The sequence below is a fragment of the Lithobates pipiens genome, unplaced genomic scaffold (genome assembly GCF_037356315.1).
Source record: "Lithobates pipiens isolate NorthernLeopardFrog02 unplaced genomic scaffold, aLitPip1_a1.2 Scaffold_22, whole genome shotgun sequence".
Classification (NCBI taxonomy): Eukaryota; Metazoa; Chordata; class Amphibia; order Anura; family Ranidae; genus Lithobates; species Lithobates pipiens.
Genome location: NW_027507784.1, coordinates 82,412,775 through 82,437,933, shown reverse-complemented (window position 1 = coordinate 82,437,933; position 25,159 = coordinate 82,412,775). Strand labels below are relative to the sequence as shown.

The 25,159-nt window shown below is 43.1% G+C and overlaps 1 protein-coding gene across 1 annotated transcript in view; it reads right to left on the bottom strand.

Annotated features, from left to right (window-relative positions):
- The window catches only part of MGAT5 (alpha-1,6-mannosylglycoprotein 6-beta-N-acetylglucosaminyltransferase), a 263,857-nt gene that overhangs the window by 6,106 nt on the left and 232,592 nt on the right, over positions 1-25,159 (bottom strand). Inside the window, exons 12-15 of the mRNA XM_077447804.1 lie at positions 23,178-23,327; positions 5,247-5,393; positions 3,573-3,689; positions 1,924-1,998 (exon numbers count right to left, since the gene is read on the bottom strand). Coding sequence (XP_077303930.1) covers positions 1,924-1,998; positions 3,573-3,689; positions 5,247-5,393; positions 23,178-23,327 — 489 coding nt within the window. The remainder of the gene's footprint in view (positions 1-1,923; positions 1,999-3,572; positions 3,690-5,246; positions 5,394-23,177; positions 23,328-25,159) is intronic.

Below are 25,159 nucleotides of genomic sequence, written 5' to 3'. Positions count from 1 at the left end.
AGGACCTTCTGCATATACCAGCCACAGAGTCCAACATATATATGGGCCTATCTACAGGTTTTCTTAAGTGTTCACATAGGTTTCACTTTGGTGGGCAATACTATATATTTATGGAAACATCTGATATGTACTCAATTTCTGATTTTAATATGTTTTTACTAGGATGTTAAAATAAATTTGGATTTTTTTTTTATGTTTCGATGATTTTTATTAAGGTTTACAGAGTACAAATCATACAGTTCTCAACATTTCAATGGGTATTGTACGTTAGTTATAACATTACATACATACACTTGCATTGGAAATCATTCTTGAATGTCCCTAGTCATTGGTTTAGCTTTCGGTTTCCTCTGTTTGGTATTAAGCAACTGCAAATCTTTGGCTAATAGGACAATATGCACTTTTTTTTTTATTCAACTAAGTGCTTGGGTCTACTGGTGATTACCAATTTAAAGTCCACGTTCATTCGGTTTTTCTTTTTCGCTTATATTTGGATGTGGTGCCACATTTTGTCTCATGACCACTTCTCACTAGAATAACCTACACAGATATTCACCCAAGAGTGGCAGAGCTAGGAATTCTCAAACCAACATCCAACCATCTCTTACATGAAGGCATTTAATGCGCAGCTGTTGGCCATCTTTTCACAAAACCAGGTATTCGTTTTTAAAAATGTAATTTCAAATGCAAGAATAAATTAATCACATTATTTTGTTTTTATAAGGCCCCTTTCACACATGTGGAGCCTATGTCCGTATTTCATCTATCCGTTTGCGGATGAAATACGGACATACATGCATTCCTACGGGATAGCGGGTGTCTGCGGATGAACATCCGCAGACACCCGATATCGTCCGTCTCCGCAATGGTCCAATTCTGCAGACGGAGGAAAATCCTATTTTTCTATCGGTCTGCAGAGCGGATCGGATGAACATGGACAGATGGTCCATGTTCATCCGATCCCCCATAAAGGAGAGTGGAGAGCTGACAGGGTGGTCCCTGCACACTGTCATCCACCGGCTCAGCGGGATAAACGGAGCGATCCCCACTGAGCAAGTGGATCATCACGGGGCGGATCATTACGGATCTGTCCTGTGTGAAAGGGGCCTTAGATGGAACATTATCCAAAAAGTACCAAAAGCCCACAATTTTTACATTTTTGTATAGAATTGTTAGTATCCCTGTCAGGTTTTTATTGTCATCTAAATCAATCTACTTGTCCTGTGATCATTACACCCGTAAACACAGAGGTCCTCCCCAACCTTTATACACTAAGCATAGAGATCACCCCTAATTGTTATACTCCTACACAGAATACTCCCATTATTCCCCCTCCCAAAGCACTAAGATCACCCCCAAACCTTTATAGCCCCTTAAGCACAGAGATCACCCCAAAACCTTTATAGCCCCTTAAGCACAGAGGTCACCCCTGACCTTTATAGCCCCTTAAGCACAGGGACCACCCCCAAGCACCGGGATGACCCCTAACCACCATACCCCTAAGCACCGGGATGACCCCTAACCACCATACCCCTAAGCACCGGGATGACCCCTAACACCACCATACCCCTAAGCACCGGGATGACCCCTAACCACCATACCCCTAAGCACCGGGATGACCCCTAACCACCATACCCCTAAGCACAGGGATGACCCCTAAGCACAGGGATGACCCCTAAACACCATATCCGTAAGCACAGGGATGACCCTTAAACACCATATCCCTAAGCACAGGGATGACCCCTAAACACCATATCCCTAAGCACAGGGATGACCCCTAACCTTCATACCCCTAAGCACAGAACATCCATAATAGTTAAAACAATATTTTATGCAATAATTAAAAAAACGGACATGCCCATGCTGAACCTGACCCAAGCCCTCGTGGCATTTGACTTTTCCAGGCAGGATGATTGTGCTTACCTGTTTCTCAATGAAGGCATTCACCCGCTGTAGCATGCCCTCGCGTGTGAATTCATAGGGCAAGTAAGGTTCATTCTGCGAAGAGCAAAAGCCGTGTAAATTTATTTGTCACTTCAAGGAACAATCAGCAGCTCAAGTGAAACCGGATTAATATTTTAGTACAAGAGTCAACTATCTTGTGCCAACAGAGCGGAACCTGATGATTTTAACATTAAGCTTTATTAAAGGACTTATCCCTTCAAAAAAGCCGGTATTTACCAAGCATCCCATGGGGTAGGCCATCTTCTTGGCACATGCACACTGCTGGCATGAACATCTTAGATACCTATGTTTTCTTAATCCCCGCTGGATTTATAAAAATATGAACGAATGCTTAATACAAAATGTCAAAACAGATTCTACATTCACTGCAGGTGATCAACGCAAAAAAAAAGATCAGACTGGTTGAGTTCAACAAGACTTTCCAGTCAGGACTGATCATAATTTGCCATTGTAGCCACCTACCCAATATAGTTATTTTCAGAAAGAATTATTTTAACACTGACTGATATATCCTAGTTCTGCTGGGATAAATAGAACACAGCTAAATTAGATTTTTTCACATATGACCTGAGCTTTGCTTAATGTAAATCTGTCACTGCTTATTCAGAGCTGCATACAGAGTTTTTTTACCTTCATGCATAGAATGCACAAAAAGGTAAAAAAAGATCTACTTTAAAAGATTAATTCAAGGCATGTATCTTTTTAACTTCGTTACATTGGTCCAGCTTACTATGCATGCCTCTTCATACACCATACCTGGCTGATGCTCACTGAAGTAGACAATGCTACTCCAGTGATCTCTACAACCTTCCAGGTCCCCTGCTGAGCGATTGCCCTGCTGCTTTCAAAGCCCAGGAGGTTGGCCGCACAACATGGGTGCTATTGAATTGTCTGAATCAATGCAAAGTATTCTCTGGTTGGATGAGGTGGAGAGATTGCAGTCATTACCCCCATAAGACAGTGTCCAGGCTTGGCAACTGGTTTGTTCCTGGTATCATCTGCTGATTGGCCCCAAGTTAGAGAGTCTTTGAAAAGACAAGACCTCTCTGTAAGAGGGCCTCTGAAAAGTCTCTGAAAAGGGCCACCCTCTCTGTAAAGCACAAAAAATCACATGACATGAGGCTCAGGCTACCATTCTATATAGCCTCAGTGTGTAATGGATGCTGAATAGGACTGCAGTTAAATATATACAGCTCTGGGTAATGGTAAAGTAAACAGGTTTCTATGTTTCCTGTAGTCCGTTTGATAGGGGGGGGGTTTAAGGACTTATGTCACAAAACCCTACGATAACCGCTTGTTGACCAGGCTGCGCAGATCGCCGTAGCTTTACATCGGCTTATACACAGCGTTCTGTGGAAACATTTTATTTGGGTACAAAGTCTCATGACTGCGCAATTGTCAGTTAAAGTGACGTAGTGCCGTATTGCAAAAAAGTCCTGGTCAGGAAGTGGGAAAATGCTTCCGGATCTGAAGTGGATAATGCAAGGTACAGAAAAGTGGGTGGGGCCAGTGGGACGGACAAGTTTAAGACATTACAATGAACACATATTGATGCACATAGACAGGAATGACCAACAAAAATATCAGCATCAGAAAGTATGGAGAACCTTTTGACTCAGTATGGCCTTCACTGCCTTCTCGACCTCTTCTGGATTATTAATGTCAACTGTCCAGACGTGAGGCTTTCCGATGTACACTTCAGCGTACGGGTGCTGGGATGTGAGCTGGAAGAAAAGGTTTTACATGAGATAAAGCATGTCTGAGAGATCAAAAAGGAGAACATTTTCAAGCTTTGGAGAGATTGGGGCAAGGTTAGAACCTGTGTTTAAATTGCTTCTTGAGTCCTCACTTTGTATGGCTGAATTTGTATCGCATTTGGACCAAAGTCATGTGGGACCCTTTTTTTGGTCCGCACCAGAACCAGATTGCATGAGTATTCACTTCAATGGACAGTTCACACTGCGATATGCGAACAGATCTGGGGGTGTCATTAACTTTGTACTGACACTCCCAGAGGTTCGCATAGGGCAGTGTGAATGGCCTGCGAGTCAGGTGCGATGTGCGAACCCGCAGTGGATTTGCAGGGTTCCCGCAACGCACCAATGTGAACCGAGCCAAAGTTGCAACTTTAGACTCAAACTTTGCAATGCATGGGCCCCTGATTAGCTATAGGTTGAACAGATTGTTTAGGTAGGACCCCACTATTATAGAAAATCTAAAGTACCTTTTAATATTAGTCAACACTACACAAAAGACCAAAATACTTTAAAGTGTAGTTACACTTTTGTATCCAAACTAGGATAACTTCCACTACATATCTGTCTTCCTGGAAAAATGTTTCCATTCACATAGCACAACTTAACCCCCCCCCCCTCTAATGGGTTTACTTCCTCTTTGTTTACCTGCAAAGGTAAAGCATAATGGACTACTATGCATTACATAGTAGCCCATTATGTGTCACTTACCTGACACAGGAGCCAGCGAAGTCACCGCTGTCCCCTCTCCACGGAGCATCCATCTTCTTTCCGGGCACCGTGGCTCCAGCGCTGTGATTAGCCGGAGCCGCGATGACGTCACTCCCGCGCATGCAAGCCGCCACTAACTGCATATCGCCGTTAGCAGCGGCATGCTCCGTGCGGCTGCGCGCCGCTGTCTACGGCGGTGCCTGTCTTTTTTCAAATATCTTCTAAACTGTGTAGGTTTAGGAAATATTTCTTGGACCTACAGGTAAGCCTTAAGTTTACCTGTAGGTCAAAGTGGTCTGTAAGGGTTTACAACCACTTTAAAACATTTTTTTTAAATTGCAGCTTACTTTTATTTTTTTTATTTTTTTAGATGCTGTATTCTGGACCCACCACCAAGGAAAAATACTACATAGTTCCCTTTGTTTATGAAGGGGCTGGGCTGCAGTGTTTGCCATAAATAACCCTGTCTATACTGTGCAGGCAGATCTTCATTTCAATTGTAACTAGATTTGAACACTGTGTGCCAACAAAGGGTTAATTGTATGTTAAAGAGGCAAACCTGGGACAGGCTCACTGACACTGCTCAAATAACCTTGCCTCCTTCCTGAGAAACACCCAAAAAGGTAAAAAATTCTTAAGAGCACTTTCAGGCACGCTGCATGAATGGGAACACAAACATAGCGGGGTTTTCTCTTATATTTGACTGCATCAGTGGAAGTATGCTTTAAGGTCTTCAATGTCCTGATACAAATCTTCAGCTACCTGTGATATGCTCTGGAGTGAGAAAACTGCACCACACAACACTGAATTACTCACCTCTCTTAGAGTTGGTTTCCCTTTGAAGAAATCTGTATTTCTACTACTTTTTGGTGGACTAAATTTGGGGTTCAGGAAAGCACAGCCGTTTGCAATGGCTTCCAATGGAGCTGGACCTTCATAGGGGAATCCGAGGCCAACGAAGAGCTGAAACAAAAGTAGTCCGATTACTCATGAAGATCAGGGCAGCAATGTTTAAGCTATTTATTAAAGTAGTTGTAAAGGTAGAAGTTTTTTTTTTTATCTTAATGCATTCTATGCATTAAGATAAAAAGCCTTCTATATGCAACAGCTCCCCTTAGCCCACCCAATACCTACCTGAGCCCCCTCTCGATCCAGCGATGCCCATGATTGCCTCAGTCATCCAGGACTCTCCCTCCCGATTGGCTGAGACGCAGCAATGGCACCATTGGCTAACTGAGTTTGACAGCAGTGGGAGCCGAGGAGAGGAGAGACTAGGCACAGCAGGGAGCTGTGGCTCGGGTGCCCCCATAGCAAGCTGCTTGCTGTAGGGGCGCGCAACAGGAGGGAGGGGCCAGGAGCTCCAGCCAGGGACCCGCAAAGGGGATCCAGGCTGCCCAGTGCAAAACCACTGCACAGAGCAGGTAAGTATAACATGTTTGTTATTTTAACAGAAACCAAAAAGAAGACAATCACTTTAACAACTTTAAGCCCAAGCTCTGGCACTTTGTTTACCAGTTTAAAATCAGTATTTTTTGCTAGAAAAGTATGTATAACCCCCAAAACACTTTTTTTTTTTAAAGAGACCCTAGGGAATAAAATGGCAATCACAATTTTTTATGTCACATGGTATTTGCGCCGTGGTTTTGCAAATGCAAATTTTGTTTTGGGGGGGGGGGGGGGGAAACACACACACTTTAAATGAATATATACCCCAATATGTAAGATGTGAAAGGTGTTACGCTGTGTAAATATTTACGCAATACATCACGTTTTAAAACTGCGCATGAACATGGAATGGCGACAAACTATGGTACTTTAACATTTTTTTACAGCGCATCTGTTTAGAGTTACAGATTCTAGCGCTAAAATTATTGCTCCTGCTCCAATATTTGCGGTGATACCTCACATGTGTGCTGCGAATACCGTTTACATATGCGTGCCTGGCTTACGTATGCATTCGCTTCTGCGAGTGAGCATGGAGGGATGGGGTCGCTTTGAAGTTAACAATTTTTCATTTTTTTTTTTTTACTTACAAGTTTTTATTTTTAGGCCCCTTTCACACATTGTTGTCCCTTTTCATGGACTCAGTTTGCTCAGCGGGGAGCCCTCTGTTGATCACCCCCGGAGCCTGCGGATGACAGGTCAATGTCTGCACACTCTGGAGACACAAATCTGTCAGATCTCAGTTATGGGGGAATCGGATGAAATAGGATCCCACTGTCCGTTTTCATCTGATTTAATAGATTGATGAAAAATAGGATTTCCATCTGACTGAATTTGGCAGAGTGGATGTCACCGCTGACATGCACCGATTCATCGAACTGTATGGAACATCAATTCAGGTCTGCCTAAAAAACGGAAAGGCGGATCTGAACACTGTCTAATTTTTTTTATTTTTTTTTTATTATTTTGTTTCCCCTAGTATAAGGAATGTAAACATCCCTTGTAATAAGGATGACCAGTCCTCTCTATGGAGAGATCTGGGGTCAAAGACCCTCGAATCTCTCCTTTACCTTTAAAAGCAAAAGATCAAAAAAAAAAAAAAAAAAGTGATGTCTTGGCATTGCTCCAGGGCTCCAAGGCCACAGAGGCGGCCAAAGACAAGTCTACTCTTTGATTGCCTCTGGGTTCAGCCGTATGTCTGGTCCTTGTGTCGGAGAAACGCGTCGGGTGGAGCCAAGGACCAGACATACCGTACAGTTAGCACTGGCAGCTCTAATATTTATATCAATACACCGCTTTTTTTTGCCAAGATCTGTTTTTTACGGGGTTTTTTTGTGCGTGCAGTATTATTTGATTTGCTTTGATTTGGCATGCACTGTGTGGTTTGGAGCCATATGGGTGGCATTTTTTAATAAATGTTTTTTAAGAAAACCCAAGAATATTGCACTATTAGTCTTTTCTGCCCTGCATGCTGGACGGAGGAAGAGGTCACATAGCCAGTGGAGGAAGTGAAGTGCTGTGTGTGTTCTGCAGCTGTAACACGGAGAGGAGGTGATTGCTGCACACTGATTCAAGCTGAGGAGTTCTGGTAAGCGGCCAACTGATTATATTTCTCTTTTCCTGTAAGTGCCCGTTCACACTACCGCGACTTGTCAGGTGAATTAGTCACCTGACAAGTCGCTCTCCGTTCTGTACTATGGAACCGTTCTAATAGGAGCGACTCAAATCGCTCCGACTTAGAAAAAGGTTCCTGTACTATTTTTGGGGTGACTTCAGGCGACTTGCATTGACTTCTATACAGTAGTCGTTTTGGAAGTCGCTGCTGAAGTCGTGTGCAGGTCGCGTCTGAGTCGCGCTGCAAGTCGTGTCGCCCCTGTGTGAACGGGCACTAAAGCTATTATCTGCAGAGAGATGTGCGCTACCGCTGCATGAAGAGAGGGCTGGAAGATGGACTGTTGCTAATGTGTCAGTTTTTGCTACATTTCTGGAGAAACAACTTTGTGTGAAGTTCAATATTTATTTGTTCTGTGCATTATACGGACTTTCTTTATAACTAGTCGATTAATGTGGACTTGCTTTGAGCAATTACTTACCATTTACCACTAACAATGGTTTACTGTCACTTGTAGTTCTATTGAGTGAGAGTGTCTGGCATAACACAGGGGACACTATTTATTGATTTAATTTTTTTTTTTTTGCTGGTCTGCATGAGGCGCAGATTCACCATATATTTCACATATTGATTTATAACATTTTTCATATATTCTATCAGTGGTGTAACAGGGATATTTTTCATTAACACTAAGTATTTTTTATCACTGATTATTGATCTTTTGGAGTGGTTTGGGCACGGAAATTTATATTCCGGAGATTCATGTGAGCACTCGTTTGATTAATTTATTCCGGTTGCGCGATCAAAGTTTTCTTTCATACAAGTTTAATTGCAATCATCTGTATTCGGTTAGTCATAGTGGAAAGTGGGGCCAAGGGGCGAGTGCGATGCAAGTTCCAGAGCATCACAAGGTTCGCCTCCCCCCCCCCCCCCCCTTGTCATTTTGTGCACATCAAATAAAGTTACTTCATTTATGTCTCTGCACAGCGGGGAGGTGCGTTGCGCTGCTGAGTGGTGACATGTGGTGCCCCTTCCAGTGCACTGCAGTAAAATGCTACAAGGCTGCATTTTATTGCACCTCACCTCTGGGCTGTGTTGCAGTGCAAATAGGGCACATAGAAAACAATTGTTCCCAATGTGCCCTTAGGGGTGACTGGTGTTTACCCTGTACGAAAGAAAACAAAAAACAAAAAAACAGTCACCATGTTATGGGCAAACAAGCCCTAAAAAGATAGAAGCATAATATTTGGGGGGGGGGGGGGGGGGGAGATAAAGGGGCAGGACAGCAATTTCGAAAGCATTCAGGATTTTGTCAATCCGAACTACCATTTTCTCTCTATGTGCCCTATTGTTCACCGTTTACCCAGTGTGGAGAAATGCCAGCCACCGTGCTATGTGCAAACAAGCCCTAAAAGATTAAATCAAATATTTTCCTTTTTTTTTTCTTATTTCATTTTTACACTGTCACATTTTTTATCACTTTTATTCCTATTACAAGGAATATAAATATCCCATGCAATAGAAATAAGGATGACAGGTTTATGGAGAGATTTGGGGTTAAAAAGACTCCAAATCTCTCCTTTACCATCAAAAGATCAAAAATAAACAAAAATTAAAAAAAAGGAGGGGCAGGACAGCATTTAGAAAGCTGTCAGTTTTCCTTGTGGGCAATCCAAACTAGCTTCTTCAATCTTTAATTGCTTTGAGATTGAAAAAAAATATAAAATAAATTTGAATTGAACGTTCAATCGCTATTCTGTATGGCAGGGATATGCAATTAGCGGACCTCCAGCTGTTGCAGAACTACAAGTCCCATGAGGCATAGCTGGAAGTCCGCTAACTGCAGATCCCTGCTGTATGGTTTTGTCAAAGTTAAAAGGGTTTTAAACAAAAAGTACCCTGGAGGGAAAAAAAAAAAAAAAATGATATAGATATATATATATAGATATATATATAGATATATATATATATAGATATATATATATATATATATATATATATATATATATATATATATATGGGAATACTATGCAGTCTGTCTGGTAGCAAGCCCGACCTTTGTTCTCTTTCAGAGCAGCCAATATGAAATCACTGACACATGAAAGTGTGGCAAGGGCATGACATTGCCTTAAAAAAAAAAATGCAGGGGGCTTGAAAAAGGTGTCCACATTTTTTTTTCATCTCACAAAGTTGGAAGGCATAAAAGTCTGCCTACTGCCAGCACACTGGAAATTTCAGAGTCACGCAGGGTCATAGGCAGACTGAAGACTCTCCAGGTCAGTGCGTGCCACTCCAAGCACGCAGCTCCGAGTCTGGATATTCTCCAACTATCACATGACATTTCATAAAAAGGGACGCTTTACACCCTACTGCAAAGAAAGTCACTCAAGCGCACACTTTGTTCTGCCCGTCCCAGAAAACCACATGGCTGAATGGACTGAAAAATATATAGTGCCTACCGAATGATCTGTAAAGGGGGACATTTTACAAGTCAGTATCAGTCTACATAAAATAACTGACAGGATGATAACCACAGAATTTTAACACTGTTTTTTTTGTAGGGAATGAAATGCAACTTCCCCCCCCCCCCCCCCCCCCCCCCGACATTACAACCTGCAAGATTGACTTCTAACTACAGGGTGCCGCAGCCACTAGATGGCAGTATAGAAGCAGGCAGAGGGGAAGGAAGCAGGCAGAGGTCTATCTGTTGCAAGAGAGCCCAAACATTAAAGGCTTAGGTCACTTTTTTTTAAATATATAAAATGCACTTTTTTTTTTTTACAGTTAAACAAAATGTGCAGTTACTATTTTTCTTATGAGCCTGCAGAGCATTGCACCCACGATCAGCAGATCGTGAGTGCAAACTCTGGCTCCTGCAGACTGTCAGTATAGTGGTCTGTCCATAACTACAGGCTGTCAGCTGCAAAGCCTGATGGTACTTGTAGCCTATTAATTCACAGATTGATTAGGCTGGGTTTACACATGCAAATTGGGTGTGAATTTGCATGACAGGCAAGTGCGACCGGCTCTCAAATGGAGCCAGTTCACACATGTCCGGGGGCAGCCACAGCCCGGATTGAAAAAGGTTCCGGTGTGCCTGAGTCTGGTTCAGGTGCGAATTAAGGCTAAAATTCAGACCTGAACCAGCGTACAGGACTTCACCGGACCTCAGGCACAAACCCGCGGTTGCACATATGTAAACCCAGCCTGAATGAATGATGCAGCCTTGTAGGCGGAGCCCCACGCGGTTGCGCTCTTTTCAAATTGTAACGGGGTGTGGTGAGAAGATCCTCGTCCTCCTGGAGAGCTGCAGGAGCGTAAACATGTTGCATATGCCATCCTAGAAATGGGTGGTACGTGTAGCATGTTCCCAGCGATGAACTTAGGCCGGATACGTGGCCCAAAACTCAGCTGGTTCAGCAGGAACCGTCCGAAATTTGAAATGTTATTGGGCAGGCTGAATGTGCTGAATTGATTGATCAACTTGGGTACAACCAGACAGCCTGACTGACTGTCATGCACCACAAAACTGCGTTAATGCAAAGCGACATAAATGCACCGCAACGTGATCATCGTGCCTTTAATGCAGATGCCAGGGGAGAAGCAAATACAATAAAATGCATATATAATCTTATAGGAAGATTTCTGTTGAAATAAATGTTGGCAGACGCTCGCTAATGCACATTCCATAACTGTATAAACAATTCTTGTGAAAGCCATTAACAGATTGCACGATGTAATGACAAATATTCACATATGCTTAAGAAATGATGAACTACGTGCTAAAGATTTTTGTCATTTCTGAATGTTCCCAAGTAGCTCGGCGATGCCTGAATGTACTCTTGTACAATATTTGGATTACTGATAAGGAAAAACAGGCTGCTGTCAATATTGGTCGACACAGCTCTGTGTACAGTACACTTCAAGAACAGGTGCTTTCATTTGCACGATATATTTTCCCCAAGGATGTTGTTAATTTTATCCCGAGATAGTTTATTTCAGTCTTCCACCACAAAAAGGGAAACTCCTGCTGTAAACTCTGTTCATCTTGTTGGCTTACATTTATATTTAGTATCTATGACTTGCCCGGGTTCATTTTTAAAGCCGAGACTTCCCTATATTTTTTTTTTTAGTTCTTTTAAGGAGGTTAGGTATTGAGATTCGGGGGTTTGATATATAAAACAATACATCAACCGCAAATGCTGCCAGCTTAAGTTCGTCACCAATCTTAAAGTCTCCTATATCTGGATTCTTGCGTTTTATTGCCAGGAACGGTTCCAATGCCAACACAAACAAAAGCGGTGACAAGGGACACCTCTGTCTCGTCCCATTGTACATTTTGCTGGAGGTTTGTACAGTATTTGGATTAACTGCAGCATCCTTGGACCTATTCCCATATTTTCCAATGTATTCATAAGGCTGGGTTCACACTGCAGCGATGCGGGAACGCTGCGAATCCGCGGCGGGTTCCCGCATCGCATACCTCCCGGCGGCAGTACACACTGCCCTATGCGAACTGCTGGGAGTGTCAGTGAAACGTTAATGACACCCCCAGATCAGTTTGCATATCGCAGTGCAATCTGCAAACTTGGACAGGAATCTGATCGCATGGTGTGAACATCCATGCGATCCGATTCTGCTGCGTCCCAAAAAAAGGGTCCTGTGCGAGTTTGGGCCGGGTGCGATGCGAATTGAACCATACTATCTGTATGGCTGAAATCGCATTGCACAGAGATCGGATGTGATTTTCACTGCAGTGCGGTGCAAATCACATCAGATTCTCGTCACCGCTGCAATGTGAACCCAGCCTAAATCCCCAGTCTACTCTGTCAAATGCCTTTTCGGCGTCAATTGACAGAAGTAGACCGGGGATCGTTCACGCCTTCATTTTTTCAAGAGCAAGGTTCTTGCCCCGTTATCTCTCCTTGATCATCCCGGGACAAAACCTACCTGGTCAGCATAGACCAGATCAGTCATTAGATCTTTCATCCTTATTGCCAAAACTTTTGCAATTTCGTGTCGGCATTTAACAACGATATAGGTCTATAATTAGAACATTTAGTGCCACCTTTCCCTTTCTTTGGGATAATTATTATTGCTAATAGAGCTTCACTACTCACCTCATACAATATTCCTAGACCATGCATATATGAACATAGTCTTTATCTTAAAAAAAATTTAAGAAATTATAATATGAGTCGTGAACCCATCAGGGCCTGGCCTTTTACTTGGTGCTGTGATTCTATTAATGCCCTATTTTTCTCCTTCTGTGTTATAGGTGTCTCCAGGTTAGCTGCTCTGTTCTCAGTTAATCGAGGTAACTGTTTTTTTAAATATATTTTTATCCTCTCTATTTTTCCCACTTCCTGTTGTCCAGAACAGGTGCTTTAAATGACTTGGATAATAGAGTTCTCATACACCAGCACTTGTAATACTTCGATTTCAGCCTCTAGAGGGCGATACTTGATGACAAATACATCCAGCAGGCAATGTAAATAAATACCAGTGCCCCAGGACAAGACATTTCTTTTGCCTCCTCTGTGTAAACTGTATACAAGCTACTGACATATCATATGAGCGCTAGGCCAGGATTTCTGCTTGAAACATGCAAACTAATGCCATAAGCATGCGACACCCTCCCCCCAGGTGACATTTCTCAGGCCAAGCAGCCAAATGCAATCCATATACACTATATTGCCAAAGATCTGTGAACGCCTATTACACCTGACCGGCTGACGTGATTTTACAAGAGTGTTGATTTTAATCATGTAAGTGGATTTTTATTGTGGGGTCATATGAATAAAGATGAACCCCTTCAGGCCCAAGGGTAAAACAAATCTTAAAGCCGAAGCAAAATTTAGCAACTTTGACATGTGTTAGTAAAACCGTACATATCATTACAACTACTTTGTTTATCCAGGTGGATTAAACCTTTTTTTCCGCAGGACAAATTGAGCTTCCATTTGGTGGTAAACGGTAATGGATATCTCCTAATTTTTTTTTATTATCTAAGGAAATTTGGCCCAAAATAGTATTTAAAAAAATAAATAAAATTTAACTGTATATTAATTCACCCACTCCTGACGATCGCAGTGATACTACACATGTGTAAGTTAGTTGTTTGTACCCGTAGTACAGCCCCAAAATAATAGTGCTTTTTTTTTGGGCTATTACCCTAAACTCACTCATCCATATCTTTATGGACCTTGCTTTGTGCACTGGTGCGCAGTCATGTTGGAACAGGAAGGGGCCATCCCCAAACGGTTCTCAAAAATTGGGAGCATGAAATTGTCCAAAATATATTGGTGTGCTGACGCCTTAAGAGTTCCCTTCACTGGAACTAAGGAGTTAAACCCAACCCCTGAAAAACAACCTCACACCATATTCCTCCCTCCACCAAATGATTAGGACCAGTGCAGAAAGCAAGGTCTATAAAAGACATGGATGAGAGAGTTTGGGGTGGAGGAACTTGACCGGCCTACAGAGTCCTGACCTCAACCCAATAGAACACCTTTGGGATGAATTAGAGCAGAGAGTGCGAGCCAGGCCTTCTCGTCGGTGTCTGACCTCACAAATTCACTTCTGGAAGAATGGTCAAACATAGCCTGTCCTGACTTCAAACCGATAGAACACCTAAAGGATGAATTTGGGCTGAGAATGCGAGCCAGGCCTTCTTGTCCACATAAATGCCTGACCTCACAAATGCACTTCTGGAAGAATGGTCAAACATTCCCATAGACACACTCCTAAACCTTGTGGACAGCCTCTCCAGAAGAGTTGAAGCTGTTATAGCAGCAAAGGGTGGGCCAGCTCAATATTGAACCCTACGGACTAAGACTGGGGTGCCATTAAAGTATCTATATGTGTGTGGGATCTCTATCACACACACTTTAAACGAAGTATGGGAATTGTTTTATTTTAAATCATACTTACCTAGGTGGATGCTGCATCTGCCCTTTGCCGGCTCTAAGGCTGAGACCCAATCGATCAAACAGCGCTGATCGTTCGGTTTTCATAGCTCTCTGCTCTACCCCTCCAGCGCTCACTGGAGCGCTGGGCTGTAGAGGGGATTCAGGCTCTCCGCACTTTTCTGAGCAGCAAGCCGGTCCAGGCACGTGGGTGGATCCCGACCATAGCGTTGCTATCCTTCCTGAGCCTGGACCAGCTATGTGACGTCAGCCGACAGTGGGCTTAAGGAATGCAGAACGAACTTCACGCCTGTGATCCACAGAGAAACAAGCTTTGTCTGTACTTTTTTCAATATCATTTACTATACAAAAGCTGACAGTGCAATGCAAACATTACTGGGCAGTCAGAGAGCGGGGAGATACTTCCCTGAGATCTACGAGGAGGAAAACCTTGTGTGACAGATGTAGGGTCACACCATATTTTCCCTCTTAGGTTGTCACAAATGGTCTTATTGTGGCAGAAAATTCCCAAAAATGGCAAACACTTCTATTAGCTTCCATGCAAGAACTCATTAAATGTGAAGCACCGGCTTTCTTTTCATCATGCCTGCATCTGTGTGTTCCAAGCGTATGCAACAATATTAGCATACAATAGAGTATTAAAACCTATTATACCCTTGTACAGCTTTAAGCTGATATGTATACTGTTCTGTCCAGCTCTTGAGGGAACAAATGGCATTATTTGCGCACAATACAGCGCTATTTGCTCATTCAATGATACAGCGAAAGCATTATTTTGTCTGGAGAGGAGTGGCAGTTGTGATCTGCTTGCATAGCACTATAAGGTATTAGAGGAGTAAATAGACGGGATTAGTGCGGCATTATGCTCAGAACACACGTGTGCTATTATTGGTTACAGCGGCCGGCTCTCCTGTAAACCACATCAATGCCACATTTCAGAAAAATCTGACCGCAAGCTAAACTGAAAACTAACCTCTGACTTTCCAGTATGTAGATATTGTAAACACAGCAAACCCATTTACAGGCTGCTCACATAAGGAGAGATTTAATGAAACCGGAGCAATCGAAATCTGATGCAACGGTTTATAATAGCCAATCGGCTTCTAACTTCAGCTTGTTCAGATAAGCTTGGACAATAAAATCTGGAAGCGGATTGGTTTCTATGCAGAGCTGCACCAGATTTTGCACTCTCCAGTTTTAGTAAATCTCCCCTATAGCATCCAACTCCTATCAAACACCCACTGTTCATATATTTTTTGCTCATTTATACGAAGCCAAGACTTTAGCCAGGACACTGGACCACTGACGTCTCTTCCTGCCCCCCCCCAAAAAAAACTTACAATCTAAACTTTCTTATCACAGTCATACAACAAAAGCATCAAACAGGACTGATCCATTAAAGCTGAATTCTATTGAAATACATACACCTGATCAGCCACAACATTATGACCGCCGACAGATCGTGAATCACCTTGATTATCTTGTTACGCTGAAAGTAGGATATATTAGGCAGCAAGTGAATATGTTGTCCCAGAAGTTAAGCTGAAAAAAAATGGATTTGGGCAAGGGCCAAATTGTAAAGACTAGAGGACTGGGTCAGTTCTCCAAAACTGCAGCTCTTGAGGATGTTCCCGGTCTGCAGTGGAAAGGACCCACCAAACACCCTCCAAGGAAAGAAAACCGGTGACAGGATCATGGGCAGCCATGGCTCACTGATGCCTGTGGAGAACAAAGGCTGGACTGTGTCGTCCCATCCAACAGAAAAGCTCCTGTAGATCATATTTCTGGAAAAAAAAATAATGTTGGTTCTCATAGAAAGATGTCAGAACACACAGGGCATCGCAGTTTGTTGTGTATGGGGCTTGTAGTTGCAGCCTGGTCAGGGTGCCCATGCTGTCCATAGCCAAAATCACCTACAATGGGCACATGAGCATCAGAACTGGACCATGGAAGAAGGTGGCCTGGTCTGATGAATCACATTTTTTTTACATCATGTGGATGGCAGGTTGCATCTGTGCTACTTATTTAACCACTTGCCGACCGCTGCATGCCAGCACAATGGCAGCGGTGGGCATACCTGTACATCTCCTTTCATTGGTGGGGCTAGCGGGCGCGCCCGCCATGTACAGCATAGCCGTTGTTGCGGGACCCTCGGACTCAATGCCCGACAGTGTCCTGGCAATCGTGTCACAGAGCTGCAGAACGGGGAGATGTAAACAAGGCATTTTCCCGTTATGCATAGAGACATTACAGAGTGATCACTGTCATGTCAGTGGTAGTCCATCCCCCCCACAGTTAGAATCACTCCCTAGGACACATGTAACCCCTTGATCACCCCCCCAGTGTTCAACCCCTTCCCTGCCAGTGTCATTTACACAGCAATCAGTGCATTTTTTTTAGCACTGCTCGCTGTATAAATGACAATGGTCCCAAAATAGTGTCCTACATAATGTCGCAGTCACAATAAAAATCAAAGATCACCACAATAACTAAGAAAGAAAAAAATAAAAATGCCATAAAAGTATCCCCTATTTTGTAGATGCTATAATTTTTGTGCAAACCCATCAATATATGCTTATTGCGAATTATTTTTTACCAAAAATATGTAGAATACACATCGGCCTAAAACGAGGAAAAAATATGTTTTTTTACATATTTTTGGGGGATATTTATTATAACAAAAAGTAAAAAATATTGCTGCTGAAGGATACCCTGCTGAATCCTAATCCTGCTGAAGGACACCCTGGTAGCTGCAAATCACTAATAGGCACCGCGACTACCGTGATCTCCACTAACTTCCAGGTCCCGTGCCGAACAACTGCACTGCTTGCTTTGTGAGTACAGGCGGTTGCTCGTTTGGCATAGCACTAGAGAATGCATAGTATTTTCTCAATGAATGCAAAGTGTTCAGCTGGATGAGGCGTAGAATATGACATCACCACCTGCCTCTCCACCTCATCCAGAGAACACGTTGCATTCCCTGAGAGAATAAAATGGTGCCCATGCAGTTTGGTTGACCCCATGTGATCACTAAGCAGCAGTGCAACAGCTCCGGATGAGACTCAGAAGTTAGTGGAGAACACTGAAGTAGTGGCGAACGCTGCTGAGCCAAAACAATTGTGGTGCCAACATAGCTGGACTCCAGGACAGGCACATGTCCGATTATTAAAAGGTCCCATAGGATTTAGATGGGTGTGATTGACCAGTAAAAGGTTTGTGGACATAATTTTAGCACAAAAGTTGAACCTAACTTGTTTGAAAACCATTTGATCATTATGCTCTAGAACATGACAAGGTAGGCAAATCAGTGAGCTCTGGGACGGCCGAGTGTGGCCAAAAATACCCGAAAGCCGTCGAGAAACGGCCGAAAATACCCGAAAGCCACTGAGATGCACAGGACATCCGCTCTGTATTTCGGCTGCGTCATTTTTAAACAGCAAAGACACTGGCAAGACTGCAAATGACTGACAAGGCTGCAATGCAAGGCTGCAAATGACACTGATAAGGCTGCATTGATGGGCATTTAAATGCAAGTTTTTTTTCCTTAAACTTCCCTCCTAAAAGTTTTTTTTTTCTTTTAAATTCCCTCCTAAACTTGGGGGTGCCAACCCCCCATGCCAGGACAGGACTCCCCCCCCCCCCCCCCTTTGAAATACTAATGGGTAGGGCAGCACAGAAAGCCCCTAAAATAGGTGGAGAGTCTAACCTATATTCCTTACAGGAATAGCATGTGAAACATTTGGTAAGTAGCCTTCCTGAAACCCATGACAAGGTTGCTGTCACCTTTCCTCCTCTCTCCACAGAACCAACCCATCCCTTCATACCAGGAGACAAAGTGCTGATCAAACAACTTGCAGTCCACAAGCAACCAGGCCCGGTCTTCCAAGGTCCATTTGAAGTCCTCAAGGTTTCTAGGACAGCAGTTCTGATGGATAAAAGCTCGCAATGGATCCATGCATCAAGGTTGAAGAAAAGCCCACAGATGAAGGAATCAGAAAAAGGGATGCTCCCACCAGTAACCGTTCCAAGAAGAGACTCTGCCACTATTACCCCCTGTCCCCTCCCACGAGACCCCTTAGCCACCCGAACCATTTTTGCCATAAACTTTCCCCGTGAGCCAAAAAGGTGTAGCACCCGGACAATTTTCCTTCTTTCAATTATCATAACCACCATGGTATTCCTGCTCTCAGTCTTTGGGTGTTGGATAAGTTCTTCATGCGGGGTGGGGGAGGATGTTCATGTCAAAGTGAAGGGCAGGGCTGCATTCATGGGAACAGGCCATATTTATCCATGCTGAGTGATCATAAGCTGTCCAAAGCACAAGCTGCAGCAGTTACTGGATATCATATCCAAAGGAAAGATGGGTCATCAACATAGCAGCAATCATATTGTTAGCAACATATAAAGGGACACAATGATGAAAGGGCAAAATTACAGGACCAAATGAGGCGTTTGGGAGCATCCTGGAATCTCTGGAGTGGGGGGGGGGCTTGGTTCATTCTGGGATACTATCATGAACTTCTTTAAGAACTTCTTTAAGAAAGCAGGAATGATCCTCATCCTGGGTGTTGCAATTTATGCAACCATCAAGATTGTATTTTGCCTGATGGGAAGAATTACCAAAGTCAAACCCCCCCGCTTCAGACCCAGACACAGCCATGGCTATGTTCTACTCAGAACACAGATGGTATGGAGAACGATCAAGAGAGGACTTTGTCCTCCATGATCAAAGGAGTTTAAATTTGGTGTCGCCTTGTAAATAAATTATTGTTGTGAGGGGTATCGTCACATAAAGGTTTGAATAGGGAAACAGAAGCTCAAATGGTGATAACTCCAGAGGGTACCTTTGAGCAAAAAAGGAAGGGGGACCATTACGGTACCAATATATAGTAAGTCAAATTTGAAAAATATTAAAATACGAATAAATATTTATTAAAGAAATTAGTGACTAACACAAATTTAAAGAAAACAATCACAGAGAAACCACATAATGGAAACACTACATAATAAATACTCATGGGACGAGACAGGGGACCCTCAGACATCACTTGTCCGCCCCATGGGGGGAGCATATAAGCTCCTCAAGCCCTCTCGGGATATTTAGATGTGGGGGAGTCAAGAGATGTACAATACACAAGATTAACAAAAATGTACAATGATTTTAAACAAATTGGGGACCACCGTGGTTGGCAGATGGAACAGGGTGAAAAAGACCCCTAATCTTCAACACAATCATGGAACCCCATTATAACATATGATAACAGAGAAGCTTAATACAAAAAAACCCTAATATATGGGGAAAGGGAAGAGGAAAGAAACACCTTTTTTGCTTTTTCTTTTCCCAAGTATGGCAATCAAGATCTGAAATTGATCCTAGATATCGGTATACTTTATTTCTAGCCGACCCTTGCCGTCGCCGCTTTTACTTTACCCCCCTTGTCCGTTCCCAGAGGGGTGCCTATTGGTTAGGGCACCTCAGCAATTGCCTCCTCTGCCTTTTGGGATTACTTTTCTATGTGGGTGAGTCATTCGATTTTTTATAATACTCCAGTGTTACTATCATGTAGTTTATGTTTCTTATGTTCTTTAGTGACAATGCTATATTCGTTTCCTATATATCTAATTTTGTATATGGATTCTCTTTAATAATTGTTATATTTTGATAGATTTGATGGGTGACGCCTCTTGAGAAAGCGGCTTTTTTTGTCGCGAAATCGGTCGAGGAATACATCCAAACCCTCTATCCAACGGCCCCTGACCTACTGGAGGGGCACTAGACAATATTGTAATCTTTGAACTCTATGTATTTATTATGTAGTGTTTCCATTATGTGGTTTCTCCATGATTGTTTTCTTTAAATTTATGTTATTGTCACTAATTTCTTTAATAAATATTTATTCGTATTTTAATATTTTTCAAATTTGACTTACTATATATTGGTACCGTAATAGTCCCCCTTCCTTTTTTGCTCAAAAGGTACCCTCTGGAGTTACCACCATTTGAGCTTCTGTTTCCCTAATCAAAGGAGGGATTGTAAGGATAGGAAGAGTCACCTTTAAGTTTATACTCTTCTTATTACATTTAGAGTCTGCTTGCGAAAAACAAATATATACTAAAAGGTTACTGAAACTGCCTCCACAAGCTATGCTTTGCAAGTTTCTTCTGAAGTGCCAGTCTGCAAGACGCAGGATGCGCCTGTGGTCACAGCTGATATTTGGGTTTTGGATACTTAGAACACAAAGGGCGTGTTAGGAACATTGTGCTGCAATTTTATGTTCAAAACATAAGAGCTTAAGGTTATAAAAACATTTTTATACAGGTTCCAGAAATTATTTCTGGGCCGAAATCACCTAAAAATGTTGCTTATTGTATGACTAACATAGATGTGGATGTATATGATTGGTTGCCTCCCCCTTGTGCTTTGTGTAATGTCTAAGTGTATATATTCTGTACTCAGGAAATAAAGAATCGTACTCCTGATAAACCATACATCGTGCATGGTGTCTTGACTACCCGACCGGTCAGAGAGTCTTTCCAATGACCACTAGAGTCCAGCTGGAGCAGAACTAGAGGGCGCACCTTACAAATATGTGTACCAGTGTCCAATGATCCTGTGCAAAAATCAAATCCAATAATCCTGTACAAAATTTCTAATGTGCACGACAAATAAAATTACTGTTACTGAATAACCTGTCTGAGTGAAATAGGTGCATATTCAATTCAGTCCCAGATGAGCACAATCAAAACGGATAGGATTGTAGTGAGCTAATCCACAAAAGAGAGGGGGGGGGGGGGGGGGGGGGGAGGAGAAAAGGTGCAAACGATGCATAAAAGTTCATAAAAGTGCATAACAGTGCCATTGAATGCACTTTTTGCACATTTGCACCTTTTCTCCTCTTTTATGGATTAGCTGACTACAATCCTATCCATTTTGATAGTCTCTGATTCTGATCATCTGGGACTGAATTGACTATCCACCTGTTATTGATTCACTCAGATTATTCATTAAAAGTCATTTTGTCATGCACATTATAGTAATATGTGGACGGTTTAGAAATTTTGCACAGGATTATTGGATTTGATTTTTGCACAGGATCATTGGACACTGGTACACATTTAGTCACTTTATTATATTGTTTACTAGCATCATTTGCACAGTGAGAATATACACACACATATATACATACATACAAGCATTATTTGCACAGTGATTAGATTTATGCCTCATGATTATAATTTAGTTTAATTAGTTGCGCTGATCACTTTTTATATAATTTACCTGGTCAGTAATGGCTCAGCAGCTGCCCACCTCCTTAAAGTGGAGTTCCACCCAAAAGTGGAGTTCCACCCAAAAGTGGAACGTTTGCACATCGTACTCCTTCACCCGTTATGGTGCCACATTTAGCACCTTTCGTGGGGGGGTGGGAGAATGGGGGGCAGGATACCATTCTCTCATAGGTATGCTGTCCCCACTTCCGGGAGCCTCAGCCGCTGATTGACATCACCGCGGGGCTCCCGCCTCCTCCCCTGGCCGCCGGGCCAGTAGGAGAGAGGAGCGGCGCCTCGCGCATGCTCAGTAGGGTTCCTGGCGTGAAGCCATAAGGCTACACTACCGGATTCCCTTACTCGCAATGGAGGTGGAAGCACCCAACAGCTGATGGAAATCTCAGCTGCAGTGCAGACATCGCTGGACTCCAGGACAGGCAAGTGTCCGATAAGAAAAGTCAGCAACTACAGTATGTGCAGCTGCTGGTTTTTAATTTCTGCAGCAATGACCTCCGCTTTAACCATCATATTTACTGGTTAAGGATGCCGGCTACCGCCGGTGTTAAAGTACCATGGGCTCTCACTACTAAAATACTGCATTACTTCATAAAATCACTTATACGGTATTTTAGTAGTTTTTTGTGAATGGCAAAAAAAGGTTTGAAAAACACCAAGAGGTATTTTACTGCAGTTCTTAAAGTGTAATTTAATTGAGCCTCCTATCTACTTTTAGCTGTCAAGGGCAGTTTTACCCGTAGTCTTGGTGATAAGGCTATGTTCCACTTTATGCATTCAGCTGCCACGATTACTGTATGTACATTGCAACTACAGGAATAAACCCAATGTTGTAATATGTTGGCCGATTTATGCAGCATATTATATATGTGTACACATACAGTACAATACCTAGGTATGTGATGCAAGGCCTGTTAATCTAATTACGCATTTCAAAGTGGACTCGATCAAAGGAGGTACTGACCAAACAATATTTTCTCCACATATCAAAGGGGACAGACAGTGACTCTGTACTATGTTGATATGCAAGTAAATAAGGGCAGTTTATGACTGCAGCTGTTTATGGCTAGGGGTCATTATCTGTCAATCTGAAAGACAGAAGCAGATCAAAGGTCTAATGGAAACGGCCACCAATCGAATTGCTCAGCCTTTCGGTGTAGAAGGTGTATAAAGCTGGCAATCAGTCTTTTCATGCACCAATGAAGGTGACAGAAGGAACTGGGTTCTCTGAAGGTGCCTGTCACCTATTTTATATTTACCATGTTGGATTTTCTGTTGCAAGTATCTTATGTGACTTTGTTCTGTATGACATTTAAAAAAATGCATCTCTCTGGAAGAATTGGGCTGCTGCCAGAAATTACTCACATTATAATAACTAAATAATAATCACCTACTCACTCTACTATATCGCTACACTCATCCCACGGTAAAAACTGTAGGCCTAGCAGCCATGAACTACCACAGAGGAAACCGATAACTCACTTTAGTTTCCCGGAGCAGGAACTGCAGGTCTCGTCCACTCAAGATCCCATGATTCTTCACATAATTGGGCATGTGGACTGTGCCCTTCTCATGTACAGTACCATGTACCTCCATATAGGTGTGGATGATGTCCAAATAAGTGTTCTTGTCCTGCAAAAAAGAAGACGATACTAGATGAGCACAGATAAAAATAAAAAAAAGCCGACCACACAATTCCACACCAGATGGCAGGTGAGGACCACCAGAATTGCATGACAGCATCGTGACTACATCACTAATATAACAGGGGATTGTGGGTAAGAATGCAGAGGCGGCGGTAGTCATTGTTCAGTATCTATCAAAGAGTGGGATGAGTCAGAAGGACACAGAAGTAAAATAGGGTGAAAAATGACACACAGGACCCTTTACCAATGTGGACCGTGGCCGTGAGAACTGGCTCCATTGAGAGACGGTCACACTCTCATGGGAATTGGATGCGGAGAAAAACCCAATCCAATTTGCATAATAGTGAATACAGTCTAAATCACCTTGATGACTTTATACCTGTTACATGCAGGAAGTGTGAGAGGCAAACATGTACTTTAACTCCCTTCAGGCCTAAGGGTAAATAAGTCTTAATGCAGCTGACAAGTTAGTAAAACTGTACATATCACCACAATTACTTTGTACATCCTGGTGGGTTATACCTTGTTTTTTTTCAGGTTAAATTAGGCTTTCATTTGGTAGTAAATGGTAAAGGATATCTCCCATTTATTTTATTTTTTTATTATCAAATAGGTCATAGGTCACCCATCACCCCTTGCATAGTTGCACAAGCAATGGGAATATGCGACAGCCTCCGGCACAATGTCGTCATCTTTGCGCAGGCGCCGTGTACAGCTGTTCATTTTCGGCTATCTTTGGCCGCTCCTTTGTGGTTTGTACTGCGCAAGCGCTGCACCAGCGAGGTACAGGGGGGTCATTATCTGTCGGGGGGACCGTTCTCGGCAGAACACCGGCAGCCCCAGACCATGACACTCCCACCACCATGCTTGACTGTAGGCAAGACACACTTGTCTTTGTACTCCTCACCCGGTTGCCACCGCACACTCGACACCATCTGAACCAAATACATTTATCTTGGTCTCATCAGACCACAGGACACAGGCCCAGTAATCCATGCCCTTAGCCATGGTTCACACTATTGCGATGCCAGACATCTCATGTAATGCGCACTGCTGTTCACATTACATGCGATGTCTGCCATACAGATAGTATGGCTGATATCGCACTGCATTCGGTGTAAAAACGCACAGGACCCTTTTTTCAGTTCGGACCAGAATTGGATTGCATGTGTGTTCACATATATGCGATCCGATTCATGTCCGATCTGTCAGTTCACAGTGCGATATGCGATCTGAAATGGGGGTGTCGTTAACATATGACACTCCCCAGCAGTTTGCATATGGCAGTGTGAAGTGCCGTGCGTGACAGGTGCGATGCGGGAACCCGCAGTCAATTTGCATGGTTCTCGCATCGCAATAGTTGAACCGGCCCTTAGTCTGCTTGTCTTCAAACTGTGGGCTTTCTTGTGCATCATCTTTAGAAGAGGCTTCCTTCTGGGATGACAGCCATGCAGATCAATATGATGCAGTGTGCGGTCTGAGCACTGACAGGCTGACTTCCCCACCCCTTCAACATCTGCAGCAATGCTGGCAGCACTCATACGTCCATTTCCCAAAGACAACCTCTGGATACGATGCTGAGCACGTGCACTCAACTTCTTTGGTCGACCATGGGGAGGTCTGTTCTGAGCAGAACCTGCCCTGTTAAACCGCTGTATGGTCTTGGCCACCGTGCTGGAGATCAGTTTCAGGGTCTTGGCCATCTTCTTATAGCCTAGGCCAGTGATGGCGAACCTTGGCACCCCAGATGTTTTGGAACTACATTTCCCATGATGCTCAACTACACTGCAGAGTGCATGAGCATCATGGGAAATGTAG